The sequence below is a fragment of the Rhinolophus sinicus genome, chromosome 2, assembly GCF_057876585.1.
Source record: "Rhinolophus sinicus isolate RSI-liver-muscle chromosome 2, RSI-T2T, whole genome shotgun sequence".
Lineage (NCBI taxonomy): Eukaryota > Metazoa > Chordata > Mammalia > Chiroptera > Rhinolophidae > Rhinolophus > Rhinolophus sinicus.
Window position 1 is genome coordinate 61625408 of NC_142502.1, and position 20243 is coordinate 61645650.

Genomic DNA, 20243 nt, shown 5'->3' on the forward strand with positions numbered 1-20243 from the left:
AACTAGTTCCCGCCTTCGGGAGGGGGCAAAAAAAAAAAAAAACACGGTTGGCGCCAAACTCTAGTAGTTTTCGGGGTAAGCGGCTGGGAAAGGGGCGGAGCCTGAGCTGGCGGGGAAGAAGACGGAGCAGGGGCGTCCCTGCGGAAGGGGTGGAACCTCAACCAAGGTAGGGGCGGGGTCTGGGAGAAGCTCTTTTAATGAAAGGGAAAGTAAAGTCTCAGGAGGCCTTGTCATTTATTTAGTCCTTCAGCCCATACATTCTATTGAGTGTCAACCATTTGCTAGACATGGTGCTGGGCGCTGTCTTGATAACGATAACAAGTACTGTTCCTTGCCCTCAGACACTTTCTTGGATGATAGGCAAACAACTTAGCCCTGGGAGCTTTGAAGAGGGCATTACCAGTCCAATGGGGTGGGAGGGTGAGGAGGGATTTTCAGAGGGTAGAATATATGACTAGTCTTGTAGAACCTGCAGGCACCAGAGGTGCCGGGTAGGGTTTAACCTCCGGAGGCGGAGCCTGCGCCATTGGCTGATGAGGAAGTAAAGCAAAGCCAACTTCCTCTGCTACTTCCTCTATGGATCTTGAACCCTAGCTGTTTTTTTCTAGTTTGTCCATTTTAACAACTTTCAACTGTCATATCAACCTATATTTTAACATTTTTAAAAAGGCCCCCATTTAGCAGAATATGTTCTGGGAGAACAGTGGCTTCTTCGCTTCTCCCCCAACCAGTTTCGTTTCAGAGAAGTCAGCCAGACAGGCAGGCATTCCAGGTAGTGGAGACTGGGAAAGTAGAGAGTTGCAACCACAAAGTGTTCATTGTTGCTGGAGCGTAAAGTTCAAGGTGAGTTTGGAGAGAGAAGCAGTGGTCAGAACTTGGAAGGTCATATATATGGCAAAGAATTTGGAATTTACCTTTAAATAGTGAGGCATCGGGGAACTACTGAAGGCTTTTAAGCTTGAGGTTGTTATAATCTCATTTGCATGATTAAAATCTTCTGGATTTTGATATGCTCTTGTAGTGATCCAGGCTAGAGAAAATGAGGATCTGAAGGAGATGGTAGGTAAGTGAGGGGATAGATTTTAGAATATTTAGGAGATAAAATGGACAAAACTTAGCAATTGATTGAATGCTGGCTTTCAGCGTGGGTGCTTAGTGATGGCATTCATCAAAAAACAGAACAGGGGCTGGCCTGGTGGCTCAGGCGGTTAGAGCTCCTTGCTCCTAACTCCAAAGGCTGCCGATTCGATCCCCACATGGGCCAGTGGGCTCTCAACCACAAGGTTGCCAGTTCAACTCCTCACTCCTGCAAGGGATGGTGGGCTGCGCCCCCTGCAACTAGCAATGACAACTGGACCTGGTGCTGAGCTGCACCCTCCACACTGATATTCAAAGGACAACAACTTGACTTGGATAAAGTCCTGGAAGTACACACTGTTCCCTGATAAAGTCCTGTTCCCCTTCCCCAATAAAATCTTTAATATATATATATATATATATATATATATATATATATATATATATATATTAACAGGTCAAATCCTAAGGGCAGAGAGCAGAATGAAGATGGGAGAGTGTATCTGCAGGAGCAAGTGTAAGATATTCAGTACTCTGAATGTGGGTACTAGTGGATAGGGTTTACATTTCCAGTGATAGCATTATAAATCTTTTTTTTTTTTTTTTAATTCTTTTACTCAGATAATTTACATGAAAAAACTCTGGAAAATTTTGTTAGAAATCACAAGAAGTCTATCTAGTTGCTGTAGATAAAGATGAGTGGCAAATTCTTTGCTTCTCCTTCATTGAGTACAATTTCCAGCCCTTGAATCTGGGCTGGCTTTAGTGACTTGCTTGACCATAGTAAGCAAGAGAGTGATGTTCTTGGGCTTCCAAGACCAAGACATAAGAATCTTTACAGTTTCTCAGCGTCTTGGATCTCTACTTCTCTCTCAGAACCCCAATATGCCACGTAGGCATTCCAGCTAACAGTTCCAGCTAAGCCCAGCCTTCCAGCCATCCCTGCCAAGACACCAGACATGTGAGTGAAGCCATCTTGAACCTTCAGACTCACCCATCCACTAGCTCAATACCACCGAATGCCCTCAGCCAACACCTGATGGAGCAGAATTGCCAGCTGAGCCCTACCTGAATGCCTGACCACGCCCCCCCATTGTGAATATTATAAAATGGTTGGGTTTTTTTTTTTTGGTTTTTTAAAGATTTTATTGGGGAAGGGGAACAGGACTTTATTGGGGAACAGTGTGTACTTCCAGGACTTTTCTCCAAGTCAAGTTGTTGTCCTTTCAGTCTTAGTTGTGGAGGGTTCTGTTCAGCTTCAAGTTGTTGTTCTTTCAGTCTTAGTTGTGGAGGACGCAGCTCAGCTCCAGGTCCAGTTGCCGTTTTCTAGAACCGGCAACCTTGTGTTTGAGAGGACACGCTCCAACCAACTGAGCCATCAGGGAGCTCAGCGGCAGCTCAGCTCAAGGTGCCGTGTTCAATTTTAGTTGCAGGGGGTGCTGCCCACCATCCCTTGCGGGAGTTGAGGAATTGAACTGGCAACCTTGTGGTTGTGAGCCCGTGCTCCAACCAACAACTGAGCCATCCAGGAGGCAGCTCAGCTCAAGGTGCCGTGTTCAATCTTAGTTGCAGGGGACGCTGCCCACCATCCCTTGCAGGACTTGAGGAATTGAACTGGCAACCTTGTGGTTGAGAACCCACTGGCCCATGTGGGAATCAAACCGCAGCCTTGGGAGTTAGGAGCATGGAGCTCTAACCACCTGAGCCACCGGGCCGGCCCCCTAAAATGGTTGGTATTTTAAATCATTATGTTTTAATGTAATTTGTTACACAGCATTTGATAACTGGAGCAGTACTGGGAATGACAGAACAAAATAATGTAGAATTTTATTAAAATTGTTACACAACATGTGAGAATGGAAAGTCAGAGGGTGAAACCATGCTTGATGAACTCAAATTAATAATCACTCCCATTTATAGAGTACAGTTAAATAAATTCCCTAAAATATTTTAAACTCCATTTATAAATGTAATACAATTTATCTGTTTTTTAAACACTTTAAATGCTGGTAGGACAAACATAAAAACCCTGACAAGTCCTAAGTACCTAAACATGTAGTGAATCTCAAGTTCTCTCAAACACTGTAATGCTTTTAACAGCATTAGTCAATTTCTCTTACTTTTCAACTTAAGTCTATGAATACAAACAAAACCAATGAATTTATCTACATTTCAAAATAATATATCACCTGAGAAAGAAAAAAGGCGCTAATCCAAAGAACTTTGGAAAACAGTACTTTGACTACATATATATCCTGTCTAAAACAAAAACAAATTTTAAAAAACCTGCAAACAAATCTATTTTTTTTTTTTTGAAGAGGAACAGGACTTTATTGGGCAATAGTATGTACTTCCAGGACTTTTTCCAAGTCAAACTGTTATCCTTTCAATCTTAGTTGTGGAGGGCGCAGCTCAGCTCCAGGTCCAGTTGCCATTGTTAGTTGCAGGGGGCGCAGCCCACCATCCCTTGCAAGAGTCAAGGAATTGAACCGGCAACCTTGTGGTTGAGAGCCCACTGGCCCATGTGGGGATCGGACCTGCAGCCTTCGGCATTAGGAGCATGGAGCTCTAACTGCCTGAGCCACCGGGCCGGCCCCTGCAAACAAATCTTAATCTCCATTTAGTAAATCTGTTGTTTGTAGTGGTATCAATGTAGCAATTCTGAAATTATATTGCATATTATAAAACGAGAAATAAAGAAATATATTGATTATTGAGCCAGAGTTCTCACTATGGGAAAGGGATGATACAAATATGGAATGGAGGAAGGCAAGGTAGCATCCTGTGGTTTTGGATTGGATTAGAGGTATCAGTATGAACTTGTGATTTGAAATAAATGTCTATATAGACACATATATATGTATGTAAATATTCATATTTCCTGGCTCTGTTTTCTGAAAGGGTCTAGAAGCAGTGATGCCCCTCTTACAATGAGCACTCACAGTGTCCAGAGCTTGGTCTCTAAATACTATTCCTTATTAAAAAGAACTCCTGAGAGATATGGATGATTTCGGAGTGGGGCAGGAGGGTAAAAAAGGCAATCCTGGAATACCTGTTGTACTAGAAAGCCAGAAGTTTTCAAATATTATGCGGACATGCCCAAGAGCAAATGCTTACAAATAAGCCTGGAAAATGGAACCATCTAAAATTGTTTACAAAAATTATGAATTTATACATTTTTCTGGGGGAAAAAGTCCCAAGCTTTCAACCAGGGGAAGATATTTGTAATTCATATATGACAAAAAGTTATATCCAGACTACCATAAAAAAAATCACACTCACAAATAAAGAGAACCCAATTTTTTTTATTAGTTTCAGGTGCACAAAACAATGTAATAGTTAGACATTTATTATTTATATCCCTCACACAGTGACAACTCTCCGCCCCCCCATCCACTACCTCAAGAGAATCCAATTTTTTAAAAACGGGACAGAAAAACTTCACAAAAAAAATATCCATATGAATATTAAACATTTGAAAACATTAAAATTCTTGCTCATCAGGAAAATGCAAATTCAAACCATGAGATACCTCTACAAACCCACAAGACTGGCTAAAATTAAAAGTGTGAGAATAACAAGTGTTAGAAAAGATATGGAATAACTAAACCTTCCACATTTTTCTAATTATAGTGTAAATTGTTACAACCATTTTGGAAAACTGTTTGACATTATCAACCGCAGCATATGTTTAATATGCCCACCCTATCACCCAGCAATCCCACTTTTAATTATATATCCAAGAGCCAGTAGGTGTTTGCACATCAAGAGGTATGTAGCATAATATTCATAGAAGCTTTATTTGTAACAGCTGTGAGCAGGAATAACCTAAATCTTCATCAATAAGAGAAAGCAAAAAGTGTTATAAGCCAGACACAAGATAATACATGCTATCTGATTTCATATATATAAATTTCAAGGCAAAACTAATCAATGGTCACATTGATAAAGTTAAAAGATAAAGTGAGACATATTTAAAAATTGTAGACTTTGAACAAAAGTCAATTTGAATTGAGCAGAATCCAATCTAGTAGAGAAAATGGATCTTTGAGGAGGTGTACAAAATAAAGACTTGTACGCAGGAACAAGAAAGTTATACTACTGGTAAGCCCAAAATAGAATTGGTTGTCAACTGTAATTGAAAATTTAAAAAAGGGGGGGGGAAGATAAAGGGGAATAAGAGGTTCAGGGTTCCAGGTATAAAACAAATAAGTCATGGGGATGTAATGTATAGCATAGGGAATATAGTCAATAATGCTGTGATAACGTGGGATGGTGTCAGATGGTTGCTGAACTTATATTATGGTGATCACTTCTTTAGGCATATAAATGTTGAATAATTGGTGTACCCTGGAAACTAATATAACATTGCATGTTATATATATATATATACGCATATATTTAAGATTTTATTGGGGAAGGGGAACAAGACTTTATTGGGGAACAGTGTGTACTTCTGGGACTTTTTCCAAGTCAAGTTGTCCTTTCAATCTTAATTGCGGAGGGCGCAGCTCAGCTCCAGGTCCAGTTGCTAGTTGCAGGTGGCGCAGCCCACCATCCCTTGCGTGAGTCGAACCGGCAACCTTGTGGTTGAGAGGACGCACTCCAATCACTGAGCCATCTGGCCACCCGGGAGCTGAGTGGCAGCTCGTTGACTTCATTCTAGTTGCCGAGGGCACAGCTCGCTGGCCCATGTAGCAATTGAATCAGTAGCCCTGATGCCCAAAGCTCACGCTCTAACCAACTGAGCCACCTGTCCGCCTTTAGCTGCATTTTTAAAAAAATATTTAAAAAAACAAAAAAATAAAATGGTGTCTCATCCATAAATAAGAAAATATGGAAATAGTTCCCAGGAGGAAAAATTGGTTATTGCAAGGTAACTCCTTTAGGGGGTGGGAGGGTCTATTAGGCGGATTACCTGAGTAGTGCTGATCAGCCGACTCATGATTGAATGAAGATTCCACGTGTGGGGGAGCCGAAACTGTAAAGTTAAGTCTCAGTTTGGTGATTTGGAGATTACCATAGTGGCTTCATTTTGAGCTTGTTGTCTTTTTTTTTTAAAGAATAATAAGGGAGGGTATTGGTTAAAAAAGTTGGACTTTGAGAAACGCATGGCTGTTAATATGTCTTGGAAATTCTCCCAGATATGTTGGAAAGAGAACAAACAGGTGATAGGCGAAGCCAATTTCTGTGGGAAGGGAATGGAATATTCTTGAAATAGACAGAGATTCACCTGATGGATGGGCCTCTCTCAGAACAGGGCAGAGAAAACGGTGATAGAAAGATAGGGGATCAAGGCTAACAATTAACAATAAGGGTCTCCATGAAGGGTTTAGCATATTTTTCTTCTTCCCCTGGATACTGGAGAAATAGCATCTAGTGTGCAATTCCTTTAAATTTTCTCTAAACCTTTAATTAAATCTATTATATCATTTTGAGTCTGAGCTCATGTCTCACCTTCTCCAGTTTTTCCTATCTCCTAGATTGAGTTGGCAGCTTCCCTATTTGTATTCTCCTCATAGTACCCTGTCCCTAACTCTCTATTACAGCCCTCTGTATAGTATGTATTGAATAAACTAACTGCAAATAAGAGGTAGTCAATGTTTACAGACAGAACTGATAATTTAGTAAGGGATTTATTACTCAAAGCAATGATGATAGTGCCTTAGTTTCTTCTAATTTTCAATGTGCTTTGGTTCTTTTTACTGCTGGTTTTATCTCTGAAATCAGTTGTTGGGGGAAATAGAATTAAAAACAAAATCTCGAGTACCCCTGCGGAGTTCCGGACACGTGCAGGATGACTTGAAAGTAGGGCATCCTTGGCCCTCCTGAAGAGAAAATTAGTGGCAGGTGTACAGTCTAGTCTGTATGGAGTTTTCAGATGCCTTCACCTGAATGAGAAGCCTGCCTCCATCATGACCTCATGTCTTACAGCCAGCCCTGTGTGACACCAAGATAACTAATGGTTGAAAGAAACTACTGTCAATAGACTTGCATTGAACATTTGGATCACGTCTCAAATTTTAATTGGGAAAACAAAACCCCAGAAGAATAAATTCTGCATGCCCCAAAGGGATACTAATAGGAAGCTCAGTGCCTAGGAATTCACACAAAAGAAAACAACATGGAGCCAATGTGAGGATATGTATCCATTCATTCACCAGTATTTATAAAGTGACTACTAAATGCCAAGCACTGTGGTAGACAGGATGAAGCAGTGAAGGAGTGGAGCACAGGCCCTGCTTCATGGGAGTCATGAGTTCACACCAGTGTTTAGACCCGCAGCAGCAACATCACCAGGGAACTTGTCAGGAAGACAGCTTCTCAAGCCCCATCTAAAGGTGAGGACCAGCCATCTATGTAGCAGCAAGCCCTTCAGGTAATTTTGATGCACAGTAAAGCTTGAGAACTGATTTAGAGGAAGGAAAATTTCACTGTGAGCTGCAATTTCATGGAAGAGGAAGAATTTGAATAATATCAAAGCTCACACCTGGGACGGCATGTGAGCAATAGATGGTCATCTAAATACCACCTTGCTGATTTCTTGGTTTAAAAAAATTCATGCTGTATTTTCCCTTCAAAGATTCACAGCCACCTCTGAGCAAATAAAATTACTGAATTTTTCAGACACTTAGAAAAAAAAAAAACAACAACCCAAAAAAAACAAAACAAAATCTCTTCCCAACCCAGAAAATCTCTCCACAAAGGTAGAAGAGAGCACTTCCTGCACCTGCTATTTCTAAAGTGCCTTTAGCTGAAAATAATCAACATGGCAAAGCAGCAAATTTTGGGGTAGAATGTCCTAAACTCTCATAACTAAGTGGCATATTTTGAGATGGTAGTATATATGTGTGTGTGTGTGTGTATATATATATATGTAATTTTACCTTTTATTATTGAAAATTTCAAACACACACTAAAGTATAAAGAAGTACAATGAACCACCCTTACCTGACATCCGATTATTATATCTCAATATGTTGCCAATCTTGTTTCATCTATACCTACACATACCTTCTTCCTTGATATTATTTTGGGAGCTTTCTTGAGGTATGATTTATATATCATAAAATTCACCCATTCTAAGTATGCAATTCAATAATTTTAGTAAATTTATAGATTTGTGCCACTACCACAATCCAGTCTTAGAACATTTCTATCACTCAAAAAATGTTGCGTCATGGTTTGTTTGCAGTCAATCCTCTTTTCCACTCCCCAACCCAGGTAACCACTGATATAACCTATCAATTTAGTTACTCCAGAGCCATTAATGGTCCTGCTGCTGCCCAGCTGGTCCTGCTGCTGCCCAGCTGAAAGTCTTAATAGTCATCCTCAGTATTCTCTTTACATTTTTCTTTCTGTTTTGAATCTCTCATTTCCTAGATCCCATGTCTTGCTCATTCTCGATTTACACCCTCACATAAAGGAGCACCTCTTTCAAAAGATTCCTGAGAAAGGGTGTGTAAGCAGGAAAAATAATTTTCTTTCTACCCTTCTAAGTTCTTGGCTGAGACCCATATAATAAAAGAGATTAACAAGGGAAAAACATAAGTTTATTAACATGTATACCTCATATATACATGGGAGATACCCAGAGAAAAAATGAGTAACTCTCCAAGTGTGGGTCATTTCATCTACTATTCTATGTCCTCAGGAAACTCTCTCAATCTTCTTGGAATTTAAAAAATATTTGGAAATGTTTCTCACCCCATTTTTACAGTTCACTCGTTTTGGAAGTTGTGTGCTTGAGTTTGAGTTCCCCCAGAAGCAAACATTCAAACCTTAGGGAAAAAAATTCAAATTCAAATACATCTTTAAAATTCATCATAGTACCCTATATGCTTGCTGTTGGAGATCTGCTTATGTCAGTACAGAAATATCTAGCCCCCTTTAAAACACTTTTTAAAGGTATAATTTACACAAAGTGCACACATCTTGTGTACGGTTGATTTTTTTTTTTTTTTTTTGCTTTTTTATCTAGCACAGTAACCACCACCCTGAGAAAGATAATGAAACATTTCCATCACCCTAGGAGGTTCCCTCAGGGCTCTTCAGTAGTCAATACCCCCAAAGGCAACCCTTAGCTTGACTTCACCATTATTTTGTCGTGTTCCTGACCTTCATGTAAATGTACCTTTAATTTTATGTACTCCTCTACTTCACTTGTTAACGGCTTCAGAACATTCTATATCGCATTCTTTATTTAAATACATATTCCCCAACTGAACACCTACTTTCAATATTTAAGAACGTTGCAAGGGGCGTGCTTGTCATACTTGTATGCGAATTTCCACAGGCTAGAGGTCTAGAAGGAGAATTGTTGGGTCCGGACGGGGTGAATCTGCTTCTCTTTCATAGTCGATCTTTTTGCGTGTTGAGGAGGAGGAAGGCACGGTGGGCTGAAAATTACACGCCCCTAGGGGCTCTCTCGCTTCTCCAGTTTGGCAGAATCTTCTGTCTCATCCTGTCGCGCGTTGTCTCCGGGACCTCCCATCGCTGCAGACACTGGAGCAGGCTCGAATAAGCACAAATCTTCCGATTCCCCTCCCTAGATCTGGCACAACAGTGACGCCAGGCGTTTTCGCTGTCGAGGGGGCGGGGCCGTGGCCGCCCTGCCGTCGGCGTCGGCGTCGCGGACTGATGACGCAGAGCGCCGCGTGCTCCCCCACGTGTGCTGCATCTCTCCCTTACTTATCCGAGCGCCGCGGCGGGTCTTGGTGAGGGGCGTAGTTAGTGGCAGCTCCTGGGCCCCGAGCGGGAAGCAGGGAGCGCTGGTAGCTGCCCCGGCCAGAGGATCGCGGTTATGGAGCATCTTTTGCTGGACGTCGCGGCTGCGCCTCTGCGATTAATCGCTGCCAAGAACGAGAAGAGCCGCAGCGAGCTGGGCAGGTTCTTGACCAAGCAGGTGAGAACCGGAGCAAGGGGGGAAATGCCCGCCGACAAGGGCCGGCCTCTTCGTGCCCCGCGCACCTGCGCTGTTACTCTCTGCTTTCAAGGGGAGAGAGAAGCGGCGTCTTGTCGCGCTGGCCCTCTCCCCAGGGTTGGCCAGTGGCGGACGCGTCCATGCGTGTTTGGGATTGGAAGGAACCTTTTGTTTTTATCTGGGGGAGCTTTCCCTTCCCTTCTCCACTGACCCCCTGCAGCGCTCTGACCCCCGTGTGGCAGACGGGGCCTTCGGAAAGCAATGTGGTTTGTTTTTCTGCAATTGAGGTGGCATGTAATTTTGCCATGTGGTTTCCCTAAGTCTCCCGGATCCAGCCATCCCTACTAGTTTAGGTGAATGTTTTCTTTTTTTGTCTTGTCCCTTCTTTTCGGCCCATTGACAAGTATTGATTGAGTTCCTGCTGTGCCTAAGGCACGGTGTGGTTCTATGAGGAGGCAGGTAAATAAAGCCTTGTGGTCTCTGCCCCCAGGGAATTTAACCTCTATTTTTGGAGACAATTTATAAACAGAAAACAACTGAAGGACAAAGCAATACAGGGCTAACCGCATGATACTAACTATAGGAATTATGAGGTGAATTCGAGTTTTCTGAGAAATGGGTCTTTGGCCTTTTAAGTGCCTTTTCTAGTTGCTGTCTTCCCCCACCCCCGTCTGAGTTGAGGACGCTTATCACGCACTTTTTCACTTTGCATTTTAATTTCCTATTTTATTCTTACCAACCCCCAGTATCTGAGCTTTTTCAGAGTAGTTTTTTTTTTTTTCCATCTCTAATATCTAGAACTTGTTCTAGCACAAGGCCACTGTCTACCATTGGTTAAGAAGTAATGACAGTATTTTAGCTCTGGAGGGACAGGGAACTAACAGAGGCATATCTGTTGGTGACAACAAATTGAACGTATGAAGCAAAGGGAAGGGAGGAGTGGAAAATATCTCTGGGGTTTCTGGCCTGTAAGCCCACAGTGAAGGGAATCACTAACACAAATGGGGAGGTCTAAAAAAAAACTGACTTTTGGCAGGCTGGAGTAAGGAAAGAGAATCAGTTTATATGAGCTGAGTTGGTGAAGACAGACTCCTGAATTATGTATTATTGCTGAGAGTTATTCTATAAGTGGGTTTTAGGATTTAGAGCAGAAGTTCTGACTCTAGTGATCATGGACCAGCAACAGGGGATTTATGATTCCATACCACTGTAATTGGATGCAAAATTGGTGTTTGTTTATGGTTTGGGAGTAGTAAGGTGGGGAAATGGTTTGTAGCCTTTACTAGATAAGGTTTTGGAGAATCTGACACTGTAGTGTGAGAACTACTCACGTAGATTCTGAGGCTACACAAATGCTGCTAGACTTGAAAACCACTAGAAGGTTCACTTGAATGAGGGAGATATGGACCCATTTGCTTCTTCCTTTTCTTTGCCTCATATTGTCTGTCAAATTCTGTGTCTTTCAGGTTTATTCCTTTTCATTTTCAGTAATAATTTCAAGCCTTTCAGAGAAGAGTTGATTGTGCTGCCATTCTATTTTTTCCAATTTTTGGAAACAATATGATTTTTACTGAAAAGTATAGATTTTTGAAACATTACTTCTCATTTGAGTTTGGGATCTGAATTAAAATTGTTTTAGGGGGGTGGCCCAGTGGCTGAGGTGATTGGAGCACTGTGCTCCTAATGCCGAGGTTGCGGGTTCGAGTCCCACATGGGCCAGTGAGCTGCATCCTCCACAACTAGACTGAGAAACAATGGCTTGAACTGTAGTTGGGGAGGGGAAAAATTTTTTTAGGGTTATGGTTCCTTCCACGTTTCTTATCTCAGCTGGTGACACCAACCTCTGTATCTTGTCATGTATTATAGAGAACTGAGGGGCCTCAACTCTTTTCATCCTGTTTTCTTCACATATAGCCAAGTCCTCCTGATTTTACTTTCTCAGTATTAGGTATATTCCTTCCTCTTCATTTCTACTACCACTGCAGTTCTACTACTACAATTCTGACTCCAATCCTAGTGTGTGATTTTTCCAACACCACTAAGCAGTTCTTGGACACCAGCTGTATGTCCTACGATTTAACTCAATTCTGACCCTTTCTAACTGGAGATAGCGTCAGATCCCACAGATTAAGTGCTCAGTCCTATAAGACTGCCCTTCTACTCTCCTTTGAGATGCTGATCATAAGACCAGGTTGTTATCTGTGCTTCTCACTGCCTGTAGATTGGAGGTTCCAACTTCTCTCTCCTTTGGTTTGATTAATGTGCTGGAGTGGCTCGTAGAACTCAGAGAAACCTTTTACTTACTAAATCACCAGTTTATTATAAAAGAACATAACTCAGGAACTGCCAGGTGAAATAGATGCATAGGACAAGGTATGTGGGGAGGGGTTTAGAGCTTCCATGCTTTCTCAGGCACCACTTTCTCCACATCTCCACATGGTCACCAACCCAGAAACTCTCCAAACCTTGTCTGTTTAGGTTTTTATAGACGCTTCATTACATAGGCATGGCTGATTAAATATTTGGCCATTGGTGATTGAACTCAATCTTTAGCCCCTGTGCCCTCCTTGGAGGCCAGGGGGCTGAGACTGAAAGAGTCAACTCTCTAAACAGCCCCCACCTTTGAGTGCTGTCCAAAATTCACTTCATTATCGTTACAGAAGAAAACTTTATCGATTCTATCACAAATTCCAAGGTTTTAGGAGCTCTGTGTCTGGGATGGGGTCAAAGACCAAATATATATTTCTTATTATAAATCACATTGTCACACCTCTTTATCTCCAATCACTGTCTATGTTCAGGAAGAACAGTGCTTAGCATGCCTGAGTACTGGAACTGAAGTATGGCTGAAAATCCATTCTCTTTTACTTAATTACTTTTGGGGCCTTTTGGGACAAGTTGCTTAACTCCCCTAAGTCTCAATTTCTTGATATATTATACATGGTTGCTGCTAAATAGTTATAGGGAGTATTTAAAAGCTGGGACTCTGGAGCCAGATTCTTGTGACATGGATTCCTCGTTCTGTTGCTAGCTTTGTGACCTTAACTCTTTTTTATTTTCCGTTTTCTTATCGGTAAAGTGGGGATAATATTACTTACTTTATGGGTTGTTTGTTAGGATTAGATGCCTGGAATATAGTAAGTGCTATCAATAAAAGTGATTACTATTGGTATTACTATAAATAAGATTGTTGTGAGATGTAGATATAATGCATGTGAGGAGCTTATACCTGGCACGTAGTAACTAATCAGTACATGTGAGCTGTAATAATAATGATTTTTAAAAACAGCTTTATTGAGATACAATTCATATACCATATAATTTATCCATTGACATGTACATGTCAATGATTTTTGCTACGGTTCACAGATATGTGCAATTGTCAACCACAGTCCATTTCAGAACATGTCATTACTTTAAAAAGAAGCCCCCATACCTTTTAGCTGTCATCCCTCATCACTGTGCTCTCCCTCCTCCCCCAAGCAACCACAAACTTACTTTTTTCTCTATAGACTCTTTATTCTGATCATTTGATATATTTATCATTAAGATAAATCTGAACATGTCACCATTTTGCATAAAAGTTCCCATTGTCTCCAGAATCAAAATCCAAGCTTTATAAAATGGTATATGTAGTGTTATTGTTGTTTTAGTTTTTAATTTTTTTATTTTTAAAGAAACTTTCTGTCAACCTTATTTCCATTTTCTGTTAAAAAGGTTTTTGTTTTTTTCCTCAAATCTGATCCAGTTGTTCTCAACTGGGTGCAATTTTGGAGACATTTTTGGTTGTCGAAACTGGTGGTGGGGGTGCTACTGTCCTCTAGCGCATAGAGGCCATGGATGCTAAACATCTTATTAATACACAGAATAACCCCCACAACAAGAAATTATTAGCATCAAATGTCAGTAGTGCAAAATTAAGGAAAACCCTAAATATGTGTGTGACCCTAACAACAGAATATCAAAATATGTGAATCAAAAATTGTCTGAAAAGGAAAAATAGACAAATTCACACTTATAATTGGAGACTTTAAGACTCTATCCTCAGTGATCGATAAAGGTACAAAAAAACCAGTAAGGATATGAAAGATCTGAACACCACTATTAACAAACCTGACCTAATTGACATTTATAGACTGTTGTGCCCCATAACTGTAGAATACAAGTTCTGGACATCTGGAGCATTCACCAAGATAGATTATATGTTCGGCCGTTAAACAAATCTCAGTAAATTCAGAATTGAAATTGTGCCAGTTATATTCAGTGACCCCGATGGAATTGAATTAAGGGAAAAAGACCAACCCAAAAAATACTGGAAAAATCCCTAAATGTTAGAAATTAAATAACAAAATTAAAAACAAACAAACAAAAAACAACTGATGGTTAAAGAAGAAATCACTGGGAGAATCAAAATATTTTGTACTGAATGATAATTTAAATAATTTCTGGGATGCAGCTAATGCAGTATTTAGAGGGAAATTCACTGATGAGGCAGAAAAGGGTTAATAATAGTGAACCAGAAGGGTCCTGCCCAGGCCTGCATCCCTTCCCCAGGAACTGCCCAGACTCATCCCCTAGAAATTAATATGTGTAAACCCTCATAAAAAGAGAAGATAAAACCCAATTGGTTTTAACTGGTTCTTCACACATGGGCAAACTGCCAAAACCTGCCCGTTAGTTGAATGCTAGCCTAATTAGTATGCAGTTAGAACATTAAGGCTTACCTCCCTCCCTTCCCCCGCCTCCCATGGGTTTTTCTGTATGCATTCTGGGTAAGAGCATGTACAGAAAGAAACTAGTTATATGAGCAACATATGTCAATCAAATGACCTCAGTCTATATGTCACATCTTCTGCCATAAGGAAATTTACCTACACTTTCCTCTATAAGAAAAAGCTAACCTAAAGTTAGGTGCAGTCCTCTGCCCTGGCAACGTCTAGGCCAGCTTCTTTCTTGAATAAACTTACTTCCTTGCTCTCCCCATTTCAGGCTGAGTCTGTGAATTCTTTTCACCTTTTGCGAAGGACCAGGGTTTAATTCCGATGACACAACATTCATAACATTAAATTCTTATATTAAGAAATAGTGGTTTCTTAAGCTTCACCTTAAGAAATTGGGAAAAGAAGAGTAAATTAAACCTAAAATAAATAGAAGGAAGAAAATCATAAAGATAAAGTGGAAATTAATGAAATAGAAAATGGACAAACAATAGAGCAATCCAGTGAAACCAGAAATTGATTTTTAAAAAGACTGATTAACAATAAAAGGGAAAAATCCAAATTACTAGGAATGAAAGAAGGCTGCCATTATAATTCTAAAAAGGGTTAAAAAGATAAATGACTAGTATGAGCAATTTTATGCCAATAGATATAGAAGAAAGGAGCATTTGAGGAATACAAACTACCGAAACCCTTTCAAGAAATAGACAAAAACAAGGTAGGACTAGAACAAAAACAAGCTAGGAATAGAACAAAACTTTTTCAGGCTGATACAGAGCATATACAAAAACCTAGCTAGCGTCATAGTTAACACATGAATAACTGAATTTAAAAGTGGTAAAAGACTTGGAAAAATAATTCACAAAAGAAGATAAATGAATGGCCATTAAATACTTGAAAAAATTCTGAACATCTTTGGTCATGAGGGAAATGCAAGTAAAATCACCAGATACCACTTCACCTCTACGAGAATGGCTAAAACTAAGACTGACAACACTTTGTGTTGGTGGTTATATAGCAACTAGATCTCTCAAACAATGCCGGTGGGGTGTAAACCGGTAAAACTACTTTGGAAAACAGTTTCTTTTAAACACTGAAACATTAAAAAATATATTTTTTAATTAAAAAAATTAAAATGTGTTATCAAGTGAAGCATGTAGTGACCATATGACCCAGCAAGCTTACCCTTAGGTTATGAAAAATATTAAGAATAATGAATATATGTCCATAAATCTCTTGTACATGAGTATTCATAGTAGCTGTATTGATGATGGCTAGAAACTGAAAATATCCATTAACATGTAAATGGATAAACAAATTGTGGTATTTTCATACAGTGAAAAGCTAGTCAGTAATGAAATGAAATAAATTATTGAAGCATACAACTGCATGGATGATTGTCAAAAGCATTATATTGCACACAAGAAGATAGAAGAGTATATACTGTATAATTCAATTTAGAGTTCTAGAATAGGCAAATCTCATCTGTAGTCATAAAATCAAATCATTGCTTACGGAGAGGGAGTTGACTGCAAAGGAACACTAGGGAACTTTGGGATTGATACTTTAATTGGGGTAGTGGTTACATGGCATGTACATATGTCAAAACTCACCCAATAAGTGCGTGCATTTTATTGTATATAAGTTATATGTAAATAAAGTTGACTTTTAAAACGTTAAATATCTTTCCTTTAATACGGTTTTCCAGATTACCTTTTGAAGAAAAATTCATTAAATAATGTTCTTTGGGGATTTTTCTCTAGACCACAAGTATCTATTTGTATAACATGTTTGTGTTTGTTTTCATTTATTTTGTAGATGTGGGTTTTTTTTTTCATAGCGTAACCACTTACTGTATTAATTTTTTCTGTTTTATAATTTTAATTTTATTTTTCAATTACAGTTGAAATACAATATAATACTAGTTTCAGATACTATATTACTTTTTTTTTATATTTTAAAAAGCTATCTTTAGAGGACTTAATTATAGGGACGTTCAGCGGTTGAAAATATGGGGTCATGCCCCAGTGTATCATGACCAAATCTGTTAAATTTCCTTGCCTCTATTTTTATGAAATATTTTGGGTGGCGCCCTATAAACAGCAGAACTAATACTGATAGAAATTGCTTCAAGATAACCTTCCCCCATCAGTGCTTTGTTTAGAATTAGGTGTTTTTATGAGAGAATACTCTATAATTTGGGAGACTTTGTAAGAGCTCAGGTGTAAGTAAGGTGATCTCTGCTTTTCAGAGTGATAACTTTGGAAAAAATTGTTATATTTTTGCACACGGTATTTAAGTTGTGTTTAAGCTGCACTCATATAGATAACTGTTTAGTGTAAAACTCCTTAAGATAAATCTATAGCATTGGACTTGCTGGGTCAAAGAGGAAGAGGTAATTTAAATCTGCTGTCACATTGTGCGACAGCATGGTTGTACAGACCTGCATACACATTAGCAATATGAAACCTGTTACACACTTTTCTGTTTTCCCTATTATGCCTATGGATATTCTGAGCCCAGGCATTAAATTTTTGTGATCTATTTCATCTTGCGTATCACAATTTGGTTATCTACTTTGGATCTGTTTTGTTTATTTATTAGAGGCCGAAGCCCTTATAAAGATATCCTCATTCATTTCCAGGAATTGATTTCTTATCTCCTTTCCTCAAGAGAGTTGGCAGTTTTGCATACTAAGTGTAGTTTTTTGCTTTGTTTTATTTTTCATTTAATTCCTGTATTTTCGTTAAAGAGCAAAGGTGCTGGGGGAAATACTGGATTCCCTAGAGAGTGTTGAGACCCTGAAACATAGATTATTTTTCAGTGAAGTTGTGTAGCATTTTACATGGAATCTAGTATCAATCCTACTTCAAACCTCAATGGACACATTTATTTGTAACAGCCTTTACATTAAATGAACTCTATTCCTCTATTGCAACCCCCCCCCCCCCATTGTGTTTTATAAGATAAACAAACTTAGGAAGTCTGGAAATTGGGTATTTTGATTCCAAGTTAGAGCTCTGCTCTTTTTCAGCAGTGCATGTGAGTATTGTTTACATGGATGTTTTGTTTGGCTTTTCTCCCAGGTGTGGACACCTCAAGATCGCCAGTGTATCCTGAGTACCTTAGCGCAGTTGCTTCTGGATAAGGATTGTACCGTGCTGGTGGGTCGCCAGCTGCGCCCTCTCCTTTTGGATTTGCTGGAAAGGAATGCTGAAGCCATTAAAGCCGGAGGCCAAGTCAACCACGATCTACACGAACGGCTCTGTGTGTCAATGAGCAAACTCATTGGGAGCCATCCTGATGTCCTCCCGTGAGTAACAGTTTTATTCTTTATGTTTCTCCTTGAGGTGGTAGAACCTGCCATCTCCTGGGAAGTAAGAAGGAATCCGAGCTGAGAAGAATGGAAGAGGGGACATACAGAAAGGAAAGATAAGTGGAACTGTTTTGTAAAAATAATCACAGCAGAATCAGTTTATCTGGCTCAGTTCAGTGACCATGTACTAGGTGTAAGTCTTGGCCATCAAGACAGGTCTGGAAAAATGCCCAAGATGTGTCCCCTGCCCTCAAGGGTTATATCATCTGGCAAGACATACATATAAGGCAGATTTAAATGGATTTTAACTGATGCTCTTATAGCAGCTGCTTCAGATGGATGAGATTTGTTACTTGCTGGATGGAGTAACTGAAGGGGATGGGTTAAAAGAGCTCAGGTATCCTTTTTAGCGTTCTATAAATCTGTCCAAATCAGTGTCGTAAGAAGTTGTGTTACAACTGGATTCTAATGTATTTCTCTTTTGACCTGCTCTGTTTCCAGCCTGGGCTGGTTCACCCCTTCTTAGGCAACCTGGTGATTCCTCCTGCTTCCAGGAGGTCACTATATTGATGCCCAACTTAGTGCAGACCCCTGACCTGCACAACACACTACAGCGCAGAACTCGTGGGCTCCAGCAAGCCTCCTGCCTCAGCCTCTGACGTAGGTGGGGCTACAGGCATGTGCCACCCTACCTGCTTTCTCTTCTCAATTGATAGTAAATACAGTTTGTGTGAAATAGCCAAAAGAGGCAGGAAAATGAGTGTCAAGCATTTTTTAATTGATAAAATAGAGAACTTCTCCTCTAAACATGAATAATGTTATTCTTTGTACTAATAGGAGCATCTCTTGTATCCATCGCTTATTACTAGTCTTCACCAGCACAATGAACACACTTGGCTTTCTTGGAAGTATGATCTCTAGTGTGGTCCCTGGATGAGGGAACAAGAAATAAAGGCTTGGGAGAAAACCATAATTTGTATGAGCTTTTCTAAAAGGGGAGAAAACAATGGGTCCAGTTTAATGGAACTAGGAAACACACAGTAAAGATCACCATCCTCTGTGGTCATCAAGAACGTATGCTGTGGGTTCATTGAGGATTGGGATGGTGGCCTCGCCTGTGCTAATGATTTAGGTGTACTTGACTGGTACTGTTTCACCAGGTGTGCTGACTATCCTGTACTTATCCTGTAGGGTTGACGTGGGTAACGAACCCCCGCTTCGCTTAAGCCTTCATGGTAGAGTGCTTCGGGATTGTGTCTGAGAACCATTAAAGTGATGGATGAGCTACATCTCGTCTCCCATCAGCTTCAGATTATATTTTCTTATTAAGTGAATGTGAGGCATACCAATACTTTTTATTTTGCCAAAGCAGTATATTTTAGTTTATATTTTGTTTATGCTCCCACATTGTTGCAAAATGATATAATGCAGCTTACAAAGGTGCCCATGATAAAGTAACTTAAAAACATACAGACCGAAAAAAGCCACGTGTAAATGATGAGTTCAGTACGTGATATAAAATCAACTATAGGTAATAATGTGGAATGGGACTTTGATTTTTAGATTTAAGAAATGTGGATGATAATCCCAGGAGGGAAAGAATAATCACCCAAGTTCATTTGGATTGTATTGGGTTGATTTCTTGGCTTCCGTTTTGCATTTGCTGCTAGTTTGTCACGGGCACGTGGATCTACATCGCTGCTGTCTGTCTTGGATTGGAAAGAGCAGTGGTGGGTGAGCCCAGAATTTGGTCTTCGGTGACAACAGCGGATAGAATGCTATGGTAGAGCATGCCCCCTGTGTAAGGTGGCATATGTATGTGGACAGTCAGTCATGTTGAGGTCATGCCAGGATAGAGCAGGACGAGGGACCAAAAGTAGTTATGCTTTTATACACCTCTGTTTCAAAACTACTCAGAAATGCTGTTAAGGTAATATCCTGCGTTTAATTTTAGACTTTTCTTCTCCTCCAAGAATTATTTTACTTACTCGGACAGCAGTCTTGTGAGGAAAAGAACATCCTTTTATCGTCTTTTAATTACACAAGTAATATATAGTCAATAATAACTCAACAATACAGAATTGTAAAAAGCAGGTCTTTTCTACCCTGAAATCCTATTCTCCGCAGATAACTGCTGTTAATGTTTGGTGTGTTTCCTCCAAAATCTCTTTTCTTTTTTTTTACTCTCGCACCCAGCAGAGAGGCACAC

General features: G+C 39.9%; 1 protein-coding gene and 1 long non-coding RNA gene across 4 annotated transcripts in view; one reads left to right on the top strand and one right to left on the bottom strand.

The window, feature by feature from the left end:
* Positions 1-4362: 4362 nt before the first annotated feature.
* LOC141571685 (uncharacterized) lies at positions 4363-9594 on the bottom strand. Of its 2 annotated transcripts, XR_012496670.2 has the most exons (4): positions 9312-9594; positions 8785-8858; positions 5996-6058; positions 4363-5844 (listed from the first exon to the last, which is right to left on the bottom strand). It is a non-coding gene; the product is annotated as an uncharacterized LOC141571685 (long non-coding RNA). The 2 variants fall into 2 exon arrangements; XR_012496671.2 differs by lacking the exon at positions 8785-8858.
* A 133-nt stretch (positions 9595-9727) lies between these two features.
* Positions 9728-20243, top strand: part of MDN1 (midasin AAA ATPase 1) — a 132617-nt gene continuing 122101 nt past the window's right edge. For both annotated transcript variants that reach the window (XM_019743250.3, XM_074333296.2), the window contains exons 1-2: positions 9728-9982; positions 17805-18031. In XM_019743250.3, the coding sequence (XP_019598809.3) occupies positions 9881-9982; positions 17805-18031 (329 nt within the window). In that variant the 5' untranslated portion in view covers positions 9728-9880. The remainder of the gene's footprint in view (positions 9983-17804; positions 18032-20243) is intronic.